The sequence below is a fragment of the Natrix helvetica genome (assembly GCF_964273705.1).
Source record: "Natrix helvetica genome assembly, chromosome: 1".
Classification (NCBI taxonomy): domain Eukaryota; kingdom Metazoa; phylum Chordata; class Lepidosauria; order Squamata; family Natricidae; genus Natrix; species Natrix helvetica.
In genome coordinates, this window is record NC_138548.1 from 180,926,936 (window position 1) to 180,940,483 (window position 13,548).

At 37.1% G+C, this 13,548-nt stretch overlaps 1 protein-coding gene across 3 annotated transcripts in view; it reads right to left on the bottom strand.

Annotated features, from left to right (window-relative positions):
• The window catches only part of HYCC2 (hyccin PI4KA lipid kinase complex subunit 2), a 73,492-nt gene that overhangs the window by 5,211 nt on the left and 54,733 nt on the right, over positions 1–13,548 (bottom strand). For 2 of the 3 annotated variants that reach the window (XM_081938751.1, XM_081938752.1), the window contains exons 11-12: positions 5,208–5,367; positions 3,849–4,016 (exon numbers count right to left, since the gene is read on the bottom strand). In XM_081938751.1, coding sequence (XP_081794877.1) covers positions 3,849–4,016; positions 5,208–5,367 — 328 coding nt within the window. The remainder of the gene's footprint in view (positions 1–3,848; positions 4,017–5,207; positions 5,368–13,548) is intronic. The other variant, XM_081938753.1, reaches the window with a different exon arrangement.

The following is a 13,548-nucleotide window of genomic DNA, read 5'->3' on the forward strand; positions in this document are numbered from 1 at the left end:
AAGATGGGCGGCATATAAATTTAGATATACATATTTTTTATTTCTGGACAGTTTCAAACACTGACCCATTATCACTGAATTAGCACAATGTGGAAGTATTATAAACAAGAGAACAGATTATTTACAAAGCAGAAGCAAGTCTCCATAGTTGATGCTGTGTCTGTAAATTATTATTTTTAGCTAACCCAAGTGCTTAACCAGCCTCTCAGATCATTCTCTCTTCCAATCAACTATTTGGATACCCTTGTTCTAACTTAATACAGTTCTGTTTTGTACTGTAATCCTCAGTTTACAAATTATCCTGACATACATTGTTTCTCCCCCATTTCAAAAATCTCCTCTGCAAAGTAATCATATTGACAAAGGTAAATATGTAGAATTAAATCTGACAGCTAAGAGAATGCCCATTTTACAGACTGAAAGGATTCTTTTTTACTTCCTCAGTAATGTTGATTCTTTTACTTTAGCATTTTAACATTTCAAACATTAACACAACCGTGCCCTGTAAAATAAGAAGGCTCCTTAGATTAAAACAAAAACAAACCCTGAGCCTTGTAAAATATTATGTTTAAAAAACAAGCCACTTTGAATATGGTATTCTTCACACAAAAAGTTAAAAAGCCATTTGAAATAAAAGAATGTCCTTAAAGCAAATGTGCCTTTTAGACTCTCTTTTATTTGACCACCATGCAAAGCTAAGTGAAAGTGCTTTTGATTGAACAGCAGCAGCAGCAGCAGCTGCTCCCTTCCCACCACCACCTCTCTTAACCCCTCCTTACTTTAATGGAGGGAACACAATATCCAGAGGTGTTTCCGAGTCAATTTCCATGGATACATCTCAAGCCTTACAATCAATTTGCAAGGATAAAATGTCATAAAATGGAAGAAATATTGTTGTTTGTCAATGATGTTTGCAACATTACTATTTAGTATAATTAATAAAATTATCCCTTCCGTTGGGAGAAAAGAGTCAGAGAGGCTCGGTGTAAATTTTCTGAATGCCACCACCATGCAAAGGCCAAGGCAACTCAGCAGCGCTTGAAAGTGAAAAAGGAGGAAAACAACATGCAAGGTAGGATCTCTCAAGCCATCAAGTAATTTAGAAGTTCAATTTGAGCAAAAAACAGATTTACTAATCACTATAAATATACACTTTTGACTTCAATGGGAACATAGTGATTTGGGGAAAAGCTTAATTTTCTCACAAAATGTTCAAGTATATTCTGAACCAAAGTCCTTGTAGGCAATAAAGCTTGTCAGAGAAAGAACCAAAATATAAACTCAAAAGGATATTTCAGCCATTTTGTTTGACATATTTTTAAAATCAATGCTAGCTGTGCCCTCAACAGGTACATGGTTCATCAATGCTCCCAACATTATTATTCATATTCAAAGCTTCTCTTACATAATCAATGTAAGAGGAGTACATGCACATTAATCCTGTGAGCATTATGATCTACTTTGTATTAACTTACAGATAATATTTATATAAACTGACCCAAGCATGTTGCAAAAAAGACTGATTATTTATTATATACTTGGAATATTTAAAATCAAGGATAAATAAGTTCAAATGAAAACAATTTTATTATGATCATAGACCAGCATAAGAAAGATAAGATTGTGTCATTTTGTTTACACAATTTTGAAAAGAAGCAGTATTTATCAATTTCATGCAAAATCAGCAAGATCACCAAGAGAGTAATTTAACAAACTGTGATTTCCTTTTATGATTAAGAGACCAATCTTTTCCATCCTAGATCACCAAAAGAAAAAAAAAAGATTCGCTGACAAAAAATATGATTTTTAAAAAACTTTTTTGCGTAAGTTATGCTCACTTTATTTATCTAGAAAACATTTAGGCAACAACAACTAATCTAAATATATCTAACATATTAAAGAAGTACTGTGGCATCGAAGCAACTCTTTTTGAAAAGAAGATTTGAGAATTTGTATGAGAATTTCTGTACCTTCTTCGGGTCATGCACATGCAACATGTAGTTAGTACAACAAAATAAACCAGTGGGAGAAAAGTTGTGGTTAGGGCTCATTTACTGGCCATGCTCCGATTCACTCAGTTCTAGGAGTAAATTCTGAATTTCATGCTTCCATAGTTTTCCAATAATGCCTCTCTTCTTCAGAAATCGTGAACTTTCTAATTGCGCATGATGGATTCAGATGCAATAAATAAGGAATCCTAATTCTAACACTAACTCTAAAGTGTTTGTTTGTTTGCTTGTTTGTTTTGCTATTTAGCTTGTCAGGCGCAAGAAATCAGGCGCCAAGACAGTTAAAATGAATATAGGTTTAATACATGCTTTCTACAAGACTCTGAACTACTAACAGTCAAAGGAAAATTGGCAGTAGATAAGAGTCAATGGAATTCAAGGTGGGCTGGACTTAGATCTCTTGTGGGCGCGAAGGGACTCGAGATTGATGATGACATGCTTGACCCCTCCCTCGGGCTCAGCTTGGTCATCTCCTACATAGCTTTCCTTGGAGCAACTGTGAAGCATGTACAGCACATAATTTGCAAATTTGCAAATGTTATTAAAGTGTTAAAATATCAGCAGTGCCAAAAAGGCTACACTAAAGACAGAAAAGAAGCACTATAGAAATAAATTAGGGAGATATGCAGATTAGCGAAGTATAAATTTATAACTATAACTTAGAATGAAAACTTCTGCACCAGCACCAAGGGGACAATGGGTTAAGGACGTGCACCGAGTAAAATGAAAATCTCTTAGTAAAGAGTTAACATGAAGAATACCACTATACAGGGCTATATGATTTTTCTCTCTCTTCAAGTTTATACTACCTACAGTACTTTTGAGACCCAATCCTATAAATAGCACAATGGCAATTTAATTCCACTTCAATCCACTGAACAGGTGATTAACCAGTCATTGAACTGGAAGTTTGGTATATAAAATAGTAAGAGAAAGGCTTCCACCCTCTTCTAATACTAAATTACAGTTAAAATATTATTTTATATACTTCATATATATTCCAGGTGGTGAAAACAGCATCAATATTTTTACTTGACACATTTTTATTGTATATATACATTTGTATATATACAAATATATTTATTTGTTGTATATATACATTTGTATATCTACAAATGTATATATGTATACATTTAGCAGACTTAACATGCTCACTAGCAGGGTGTTCCAGGATGCAATAGAATGAGTGGATGACCTTGGAGGATGAGAGAAAGAGATTGCCGATGAAACTATCCAACAAGAGGCGCATAACTGTCAGAGGAAGAAACTTAGGAAGACCTGCCCTTATTGATCAGAGGATTAAAAGTAGCAGTAGAAAGTCTGTACACTCAGACTTTCAAGATTCTATTAAAGTAGTCTTAAAATAAAGTAGATTTTGCTCATCTGGTCAGTTTTATGTCTGGTTTACCCAAAAGGGCTGACATCAATCTTGCAAATCTGAAGGTACAAAATTCCTGCCTCTCCTAATTTTTTTTCTCTGATCATTAAGCGACTGCGGTCTCCTCTTATCTGATCGTCGTCTAAGCAGAACCTTTCCCTGATCCCCCAAGATCATCCACACATTACATTACAAAGTGATCCCAAAGTTATCAGGTTATTTTAACCATGCTAAGCTAGATATTATACAGATAGTTAAAGTCCAAACTGTTAGAATAAATTGCTCCAGGCCAAAAGCTAGGCATAAAGGGATATGTGCAGAAAGAAGGAAAGAGAAGAAAGTGTACTTGTGGTCAATGGAACATACTCTAAAGCAAAAGGGAATTCTGCTTGGGAAGAAAGAGCCAGGATCCTCCCCAAGCAACGGCTTTACTGACTTATGCCACCTTATCTCTGTCCTACCCTCTTTTGTGGCTGGTGTCAAGTTGGGCTCCGGTGAGCCATGCTCAGGGGTCCTGAGCATCAGTACGTTCCCCTCTTGCTTGCGTTTGATCCCTAGGTCTGTGGAGCCGTGCAGGATCGGAGATCCGGGAATGCTCATGTCAGCATCATTTGAGAAGTCAAAGCCATCTGGGATTCAACATATAATATTTTAGTGTCTTTCTACTCTTTCCCTAACCATTATAACCCAGGCAGGGAAATGAAGGTGTACACAGAATACAGAAAACCACACCTGCATTTTTCTCAAAGAAAGTTGAACAGCATCATAAAAATAAGTGGATATGTTGTGCCGTGTGCAAGAAGACATAAATGCAACACTACTGCGGTGAGGTTGTAGATGATGAAGGATTTGTAAAATAGGATTAACTCTTTTTATTATGAAGAATTCAGAATAAAAACAAAAAACAGAGAATCAACAAGTACTGTACATAAATATTTAACAAGGAATTTAAAGTTTAATGACAGTTCTTTTTTTTTTTTGCAGTCTACCATTTATTTACCAATATAATTGATTTTTTAAAAAAAGAATCAAACCTTATCCACCCATAACAGAAATTGGTATGTTTCCAATTTAACATTTGCTTTTCTTTTTGCTGGCAGAGAGGTGAGTTTAAAAGATTTGAAGTTGTTTCCTATGAAAACTAAAAGATTCTTAAATTATCCCCACACAAAATACTTGAGATTTATTGTTAGGTTTGCAGAGCACGGGTCCTGAAAATATGAGTACGAATTAATATTAAAGTACCAGTTACCATTTTATCAATGAAAAAACAAAGATAAAATTTTCAATATTGTCTAGCTTATGTTGGTATTTTGGAAGTTTATACATACACACACACCTCTATCCCATTTTTTTTTAAAAAACAGCAACACACATTCCCAAAAGTCTGATATAGATTATAAATTATGAAAGCTGAAAAATAAAAGTCTTATTTTTTTTCAAAATACTATATAGCTGGACTGCCCACAAATTGCAGATACAGTCACACCATCAAAATAATTACCTTCCAACAATTTTTTAAAAAGAAGAAAGATCCAATCCACTGAAAGTAGAAAGTAATTACAAAATGTTTGAAGTGCCATTCAATTTCCGCGATATACCACTTAAATCACAAGTTTTTCTAGATATATGAAATAGGAAGAATTCTTATTTCATTATAGTACGCAGTCACGATTACACATTTGTACATATACATTATTATTTTCTGTATGTCTATATACCTGAAACAAATGATCAAACTCAGACTTAGTAACTAGCATTTGCCAGTAGAGAGGAAAGATACTATATTACAATTTTCATTTTACATTATAAAGACTTACCTTCTCTCCTCCAGCGATGTCGGCGGATTGAAGCTGTTGTAATAGCTGTCCGAGAAATTCTTGGCACTGTTGGAGTAACCTCTACTTTCAAAACCTTCTGTCCTCCTTGTGATGCATCAGGAGCATCAAAAGGTAATGAATTCTTCATTGCATTTGCAACCTATTACAACAGTAAAATGCTGTGTAAGTGTCAGGGACAAAAGATCAGGTCCATATCTGAAGGTCCATTGAAATTGATTCGTGGCTGCTCCTGCCTATGCACAGGAATATTTTCAGCTAAGGGTTAGCACCTGTTAGGAGTTAGATAAGGTAAACAGAATTCAAAGGGGGTTGGACTTAGCTCTAGTGGTGGGATTCAAGCCATTTAACAACCAGTTCCCCAAAAATGTGAGTGTGTGTACATGTGTGGCTTCCGCCACACGGCAAGGGTCGACCGAGCAGCCTTTTGGGGCCTGCTCCGCTCCATCTCTGTTTTCCAGGGCAGTGGCTGCTTCTCTCGGCTGCGGCTCTTACTGAGAGAGAGTAAGTTTCTTGTACAATTTAGTAGCTGAGAGCCGCCGCTTTCCTCTAAATCCTATCAGCAAAGCGCACAGCACAGAGAAGCAGCAGCCATGTTGAATGCTGCTTTTTGTGCTGCACGCTTTCCAGATGGGACTTAGAGGAAAGTGCGTCTCACAGCTGCTAAATTGCACAAGAGATGCACTCTCTCCCAGGAAGAACAGCAGCCAAGAGAAGCAGCTACTGACCCAGAGACCACATGGAGAGTTTTCATGAGCAGCCGAGCCTCAGCAAGGGACAGCTGCAAGATCTCTGCTGCAGTGCTTTAGGTAAGAAGAACCATCCTGTAGTTTGAGGCCACAGGGGGAGGCGTGAGCAGGCAGAGGCCCGGGGCAAGGCTGGAATAGCGTATTCCCCGACCTGACTAAGGCAGGGGGCAGCTCTGGGGCAAGGCTGGAGCTGGGGAATGGCGTGTCCCTGGGCCCCGACCTGAGGCGAAGGGCAAGCGGGCGACATGATTACCTTTGGTGAGCAGACAAGGCACGGAGATTAACTGGACCATGTGATGAAGGGAAGATAATATATAGGGTGGGGTGGACGGGGCTAGATGGTAGTCAATTTTACCGGTTCTCCAAACTGCACAAAATCATAACAACTGGTTCACCCAAACCACTCCAAACCAGCTGAATCCCACCCCTGCTTAGCTCACTTGTAGCTACGTAGAGATTCTAAGCTGAACCCTCTTACTCCACCCTCATTTTCTTCTACTACTGCTACAAAAAGAAATTAAAGGAGGACTAAAGAAAAAACTGTGATAACCAAATTTTAGGATTTATATTAAATAACTGCAATCTTTGTAGTTATTTAACATAAATCTTTTCATTTTTAAATTTTGCAGTTCCGTGTCAGGATATCTATCTTCTGCAAGTTGTGTGATCCTTTTGTCAAATTTTACTTATAGAGTTGACAAATACTGTACTGTATTAATTTTGCTATAACATATTTAACTAACCATTGTGCTACTGTAAAACTCTAGATGAGAATATGTATGTAAAGCTACTATCAAAGTCTCCTTTGACTGTACTTTCAGTATTACAACTGCCAAAAATCAATAGTATAGTTTTTTCACTATTTGGGAAAATCATAGAGTCCCACAACTCAAGGATTAGACATGGAGAAGCTTGCCTTCCACTTCCCCAGACTTCCTTTACATGCACCCTTCTTGCTGCCAATCATGATTTGTTAACCTCGCAACAGGATATTATTTTCTTTACTCTCCATTTCCATCAGTCAAATCAGATGGGAAGAAAAATCTTGACTATGCTTTATGTAGAGAAGCTAATTCAAAAAACAATTTTATACCAGCTCTAGCACAAAAGATCACAAAAGTTTCTTCTTTTCAGTGCACTTCGTAGGGCCATGATGGGTGGTAATATTACCGTATGAGCTGCAAAGCTGTTTCCAGGAGCATTAAGTGGGAAAGGCTTGTTTACAGAAACTGGCTATGTGAGGAGACAGGAGCTGACGTCGCAACGGTATGACGTGCGATCTCGGAGTACCGAGATCGCAGTCGATACTTTTGCTGCTGGACGGTCCTTTTGGACCTAAATCGTCCCGAAGAGATGGTGACAGGGAAGAGTACATTTTGCTGATCTCAGGGACATCGCAAAGTCCCTGATTGATCCAAGAGAATCTCCTCTTGACGGCGACAGAAGCACAGCCAAAAGCTGCTGAAGTTGGGACAGCTCCGCAACGGGAGGAAAGCGGAAAGGGGATGTGTGTCCATCTGGTGAGGAAATTTTATTGTTATGAAAGAGACTGCCCCCCCCCAAAAAAAATATCAAAGCTAAATTAAACTTGCAAAGAAAAGAAAATAAGCGGCGAAATTAAACTATATTGGACAGTGTGTTATCTTTTTTTTTATGGATGGAAGTTTTGCAAATATTTCCTATTTTTTAAAGTGAAAGTATTGGTTTTTCTTCTTCTATTTCTTTTTTTACCTATGGATTAAATATTTTTCCTTATTTTTATAATATCGGTTTGGATGAGTTTTTTCTCTTTATTTTGCTTCACTTAAGAATTTTGTTTTTTAAAGCCTGGAATATAAAGAAGATATAAAAGGAATATAAAGAGGGTAGTAACATCAGAGGGAAAAGAAGTTACACTGCCACTTGGAGGTTGAGTCCTGGAAATATTGCTTTCTCTTTTTTCTCTTTGATCATTTTGACTTTGCACTTCAAAGGCTTCAGCTTGTTTACAAAAGAGATAAGGAGAAGAGCATGGGTTGTTTATACAGGTGTTCTTTGGATGCTTCTTTGGCAGCTGGAGAGAAATGAAAACAAAACCTTGTTTTGAAACTAGAGTGGCAGTGTTTACTAGTTGGAAGTATGGCATAACACCAAAAAGAAACCATAACATTACAACAGATTATGTTTGAAATTCAAAAATTATTAGAAACAACAGAGAGAATTGAGAAGAGATTGGAAAATATAGATTGCAATGCAGTAAAATTCGATGGAAAAATTGAAGATATCCAGCAAATGGAAAAAGTGGAGGTGAGAGTCCTAAAAACCCAAGGGAAAAATGAACAAAGAGGCAAGATAATTGTGGATACTGACAGTGAACTGAGTGTGGTTGGAGATGGAAAGAGTGGCACATAGAAAAGGAAGATAGATGGAAAGGAGCTCTACCCCAGATTTCAAGGTATAGAAGAAGAAAAAAGAGAAGAATTGGTAGATTCAAGGAGAAAAACTTTGACAAAAGCACTACGGATAACCAAAGATAAGCTGATTAAAGAAGCTGATGGAGGGTCTCGAGATTTTACAAGATATGTAAAAAGCAACAAGTTGCGAAGAGAAGTCCGCACAAATTTGATTTAAGGAAATAACCAGAAGACTAATTCCACAAATGGCAAAAGACATAAGACTACACTATTACTGGAAAGACACAGGTTGAGATATGAAAACTAATAACAAAATATTAGTCAAATTTAGTTAAAATTAGAGCATTATGTTAAAAATGAAGTGATAATGGATATAGTTAGATAAATAATTGCTAATGATAACAATGTACACATACGTATTGGTTTGATAAGAGGAAATTTGGTATGAATTCTAAATGGAGATCATGAAAGGAAGTTTAGAAACTCTGTTATGTATGAAAGCTCATAATATAAAAAAAAAGAGTAAATCGCTGACTTCCGGTTCCTGCTGGTGATGGACGTGTTGTCCGCCACTCGTCTCCCCGGTTGGCTCCGTAAGGAGCAGCCGGCAGGGGTGCTTTTCAGCCTCGCCTAGGAGCTGGGGAATGGAGGGGGGGTGCGGGACAGCTTTGGGCTGTCCGCCCTTTTGCCGAATGGCTCTGGAGGAAGAAGCTTATCTGAAGAAATGCAGCTGGATCCTGGTGGTGGGGGATTCATCCTGATCTCTTCGATCCCCATTAAAGGAAAAGCAGCAGACTTCTGTACATTTGTGTTCAACTTACTTGAATGAAGATTAGAGGGGGGTGTTTCCTCTCTCTACCCCCCTCGGATTAAGCGGCATATGAACTATCTCCCTCTATATTAGAATGGAGAGAGAACAAAGGCTGACGTGTCACTTGAACTAACTAAGTGAGAAAGATCGTTATCACAATTGCTAGAGATGATTTCTGAGCTGTTTTCCTTTGAAAAGCTTTATAGAGATCTCTGTTTCTTCTCCCTGTGAAAAGAGGAGCCAAGATGGTGTCCGCCCTTCTTTGTTTTTGTATTTACAAATGAAGTCTGCCTTTTGAAACTACCTTCAAAAAAAAAAAAAAACACCTCCTTTGGAACTGTTTCATTACTCTCCCTGAAGGAGACCGGAACTTCCCCTGCTACGTGGTCTTCCTGGACTTTGACTATCTGATTTTGCTTGCCTCTCGGGATCGGCTCAGCTGCGCAATCCTCGGACGCCATCTTCTTTGAAAAGACTTATACACATCTCTGAATTTTAGACAAATGGGGCCTAAGAAACCACCAACGGGCAAGTCATTTTCGGCTCCCGCATCTGCCACCTCCAGTCCAAGCATGCAGCAAACGAAAATTACTTCATTGTTACAGCAAGAAGGGACTGGAGAGGGCCCAAAAGAACTATCTGCTTCCCAAATGTTTCAAGAAATCATGAGGGGTCAAAATGAGTTGAAAAAAGAAGTGACAGAGCTTAAAGAGGAACTCAGAGACGTTAAACATCATATTGCAGAAAATAAACAGAGAATTGTGGTGTTGGAGGAGGGAGCGGCTGGGCTGGGGGAAGAGATTAAAGCAATCCGGAAGGGAAATGTAGATCTGGAAAACTTTTTGGCAAAAATAGAATTTGAAAGAATGTCCTTTTTTCTCAGATTCCAGAACCTACCAGAGACAGAAAATGAAGATCTTAAGGATATTATGAGTACAATTTTAGCAGAATATATCAAGAGAGATAAAAAACAGTTGTGGTGGGACATGGATCTGGTATATAGGATTAATTCAACATATGCTAGAAATCATAATGTTCCAAGGGAGGTGCATGTTAAATTCCTCAGGAGGACCACAAGGGATGAGGTGCTTGGAGCCCAAAGGGAGAGACCACTGAAATATAAAGATGAAGAAATTACCATTTTTAAGTAGATTCCGAAAAAGATGAGAGAAGGAAGAAGTATTCTTCCTTATCAAAGAAATTATACAATAAAGAAATTTGGTTTAGATGGTTATTGCCAGAGGGAATGTTGATCTTCTGGAAGGGAAATAGGATTAGAATTAATACAGTGCATGAGGCTGAAGCCTTCATTAAAAAGCATTTCCCCCTCCTAGAGGACGAACACAGCGAAGGTAGTGAAAAGGATAGCAAGGTACAAGACAAGAAGGAAGGGGGGGGGCTGTGGCTCCCTCGGGGGACAGGGAGGAAGGAGCAATATCCAAAAGGCTCAGGTCACAAAAATAAAAGTATTTGTAATAATAGTAATTGTTGATATTCTAGAAAGTGACAAAAGAAAAATGATTGAACACATGGTTGACAATATAGAATAAGACTCTGTTTTCTGCTTATCTTTTATATTTTGTTTTTAAGATTGTAAAAACTGTGAGATTTGGATGGATTTCTATCACTAGTGTGGGAGCTGCCAAAATTTTCTATGTACCCCCTTACCTTTTCCCATAAATGTTTAAAAACCAATTAAAAGTTTTTTTAAAAAAGAGTAAATCAAATTTAGTTAAACTAAGACCAAAACAAATAAAAAATGAAATGACAAATATTGTTAAATAAATGATTGATAATGATAGTAATGTAATATTTGTATTGACATGATAAAAGGGAAATTGGATATAAATTGTAAACAGTGATTAAGAAAGGAGGTCTAGAAACTTTGTTATTAAACATAATTCATTTTTATTTAGAAAATGTTACAAAAATGTAATGTTGCTGGATGATATTGAAAATAGATAACGGAATGCCATCATGTGGTTTTGCTTTAAATTTTGGAATATTTAAATAAAGGGACTTAACAACAATCATAGTTATATGAATATTGAGGTATGATGATATTAATATATATAAATATATTTGATTTAAAACATATAACGATATGAGTTGTAGGTAATGAATGTGGAAGGGATGCACGAAAGCTCTTTGTAACCAATTGACACACTCTTTACAATTTGTAATGGAAGATATTTTTGTGGTATTTGTTGTGTTTTGTCTGTTTGTGTTTATTCAAAAATAAAAAAAAATATTTTTAAAAAAGAAACTGGCTATGCAACCGTCCTTTATCCATCATGATAAACTATGTAGGGTTCATTAAAAATGAAAGCGAATGCTTTTAGTTTTCTGGGAAGTGGAAGCTTCTCAGCTCCAGAGCATGCATACAACCTTAAAACCATGTAGAATTCTTTTTAGTCATACATGCTGTATGATGCTCCGAAGTATAAGACGCACCTAGCTTTTGGGGAGGAAAAGAAGGGGGGGAGGGAATATGCCTCCCAGCAACTTGCCTCCTTGCACCAAACAGTACAGAAGATATACACTGTTATGGTGTTACATTTCAGACTACACTTGCTGTTAAAACTGATGTGGCTTTCTGGAAGTATACATTATTTCAGTTTAGCCTGATTAGAAGAAATAAATCTGCCTCTGCCTCTCAGCAATTTGCCCCTTGCAGCAAACAGCAAGTTTCACTTTCAATTTCAGCAGCGGCCAGCTGTTATTGCTGCCTCCGCTATCCCCATTTTCTCTGTTTGCTGCAAGGAGGTAAACTGCTGGGAGGCAAAGGCCAAAGGGTGGGGGCCAGTGGATGGGTGGGCAGGGCTACATTTGGTGTATAAGATGCACCTAAATTTTCACCCTCTTTTAGGGGAGGAAATACTCTGAAAAATACAGTATGTATGAAATTTGCTTTACTGAAAAAAAAAAAAAATTCCAGGAGGCTGAAGGTCACTGACAGATACCCTTTGTTTTAGGACTAAGGTTAAGATACAGACTGAATTATAAAGAGGCAAGCACCTTACTTTTATTTTTTAATAAAAACGAGACCAAGAAAGGAAAGATTTTAAGTAAAACTGCCGAATAGAATGGAGAGTAGTACAGCAAATATGAACTTTTTTAAAAAGTTGGGAGTGATCATTATTATATTATTATTAATATTTAATATTCATTTATATTATTAAGAATACAATTATATTATTACAATATGAGCAAATCAAAAGGGACTTTCTATCAGATTAGTGTTTGTCTCAGCTTTTTCAGTTTAGACAAAAACAAAAGCTGAATTCAAATGAATTTAGCCTACCTTTGGGCCAGGGATGTCAAACTCACATCATCATGTTGTCATGTGATGTATCATGACTATTTTTCCCCCTTCACTAAAATGGGGTGGCGGTGGCCAGTGTGTGACGCATCTGGCCCATGGACCACGAGTTTGACACCCCTGCTTTAGGCTTTTTAATACTGTATATTACAGGAAGTTTATCAGTGTTTTTTTTTTATTAAAAATCGATTTAGTAGAACATTTAGTTATTTATTAAAGGAACATTAACAAAATCAGAATTCAAATTGTTGTCTTCAAAAGGATAATATAATCTAGTCAGCAATAATTCATCAAACAAGCATTTAACCTAATATAAAGGGAAGGAAAAAAATGCAATCTCATTTGGCAAGAGGGTTCATGGAGGGTTAATGGAGAGGATGGTTACTGGGGCAAAGTGGTTTAGCCATTTCTGTGTCTCCTTAAACAGGCAGAAACCAATCTGCTGGGCGTGATTGTGAGTAAAGAAAAACAAATGACCGTAGGAAAGTGGACATTTCTATTTTCAGGATCTTGTTTATGTATCCAGTAAAAGGCCAGTGACCTACATTCATAAAAGCTGGAGGGGAAAAGGAAGATTATGCCAACTTCTCAAAATAATTATCATGCTGTTCAAATTCAAAGAGAGGCCCAATTCAAATTGTACCACAGTTACTAGACCGTTGGCATCTAGCTATATGCTTTTCAAATAATTCTGGAAAAGTCTTCCAGACATGTAAAATGCAGATAAACAAGCATACAGGTAATCCCTAATTTACAATCACAATTCAACCCAAAATTTCTGCTGCTAAGCGAGACAGTTGTTAAGTGAGTTCTGTCCCACTTTACAACCTTTCTTGCCCCAGTTGCTAAGTGAATCACTGTAGTTGCTAAATTAGTAACATGGTTGTTAAGTGAATTGGTTTCCCCATTGATTTTGCTTGTCAGAAGGTCGCAAAAGGGATCACATGACCTTGGGACACAGCAACATCATAAATATGCAGCAGTTGCCAAGAATCCGAATTTTGATCATGTGATCATGAGGATACTGCAAAGATTGTGTGAAAAATGA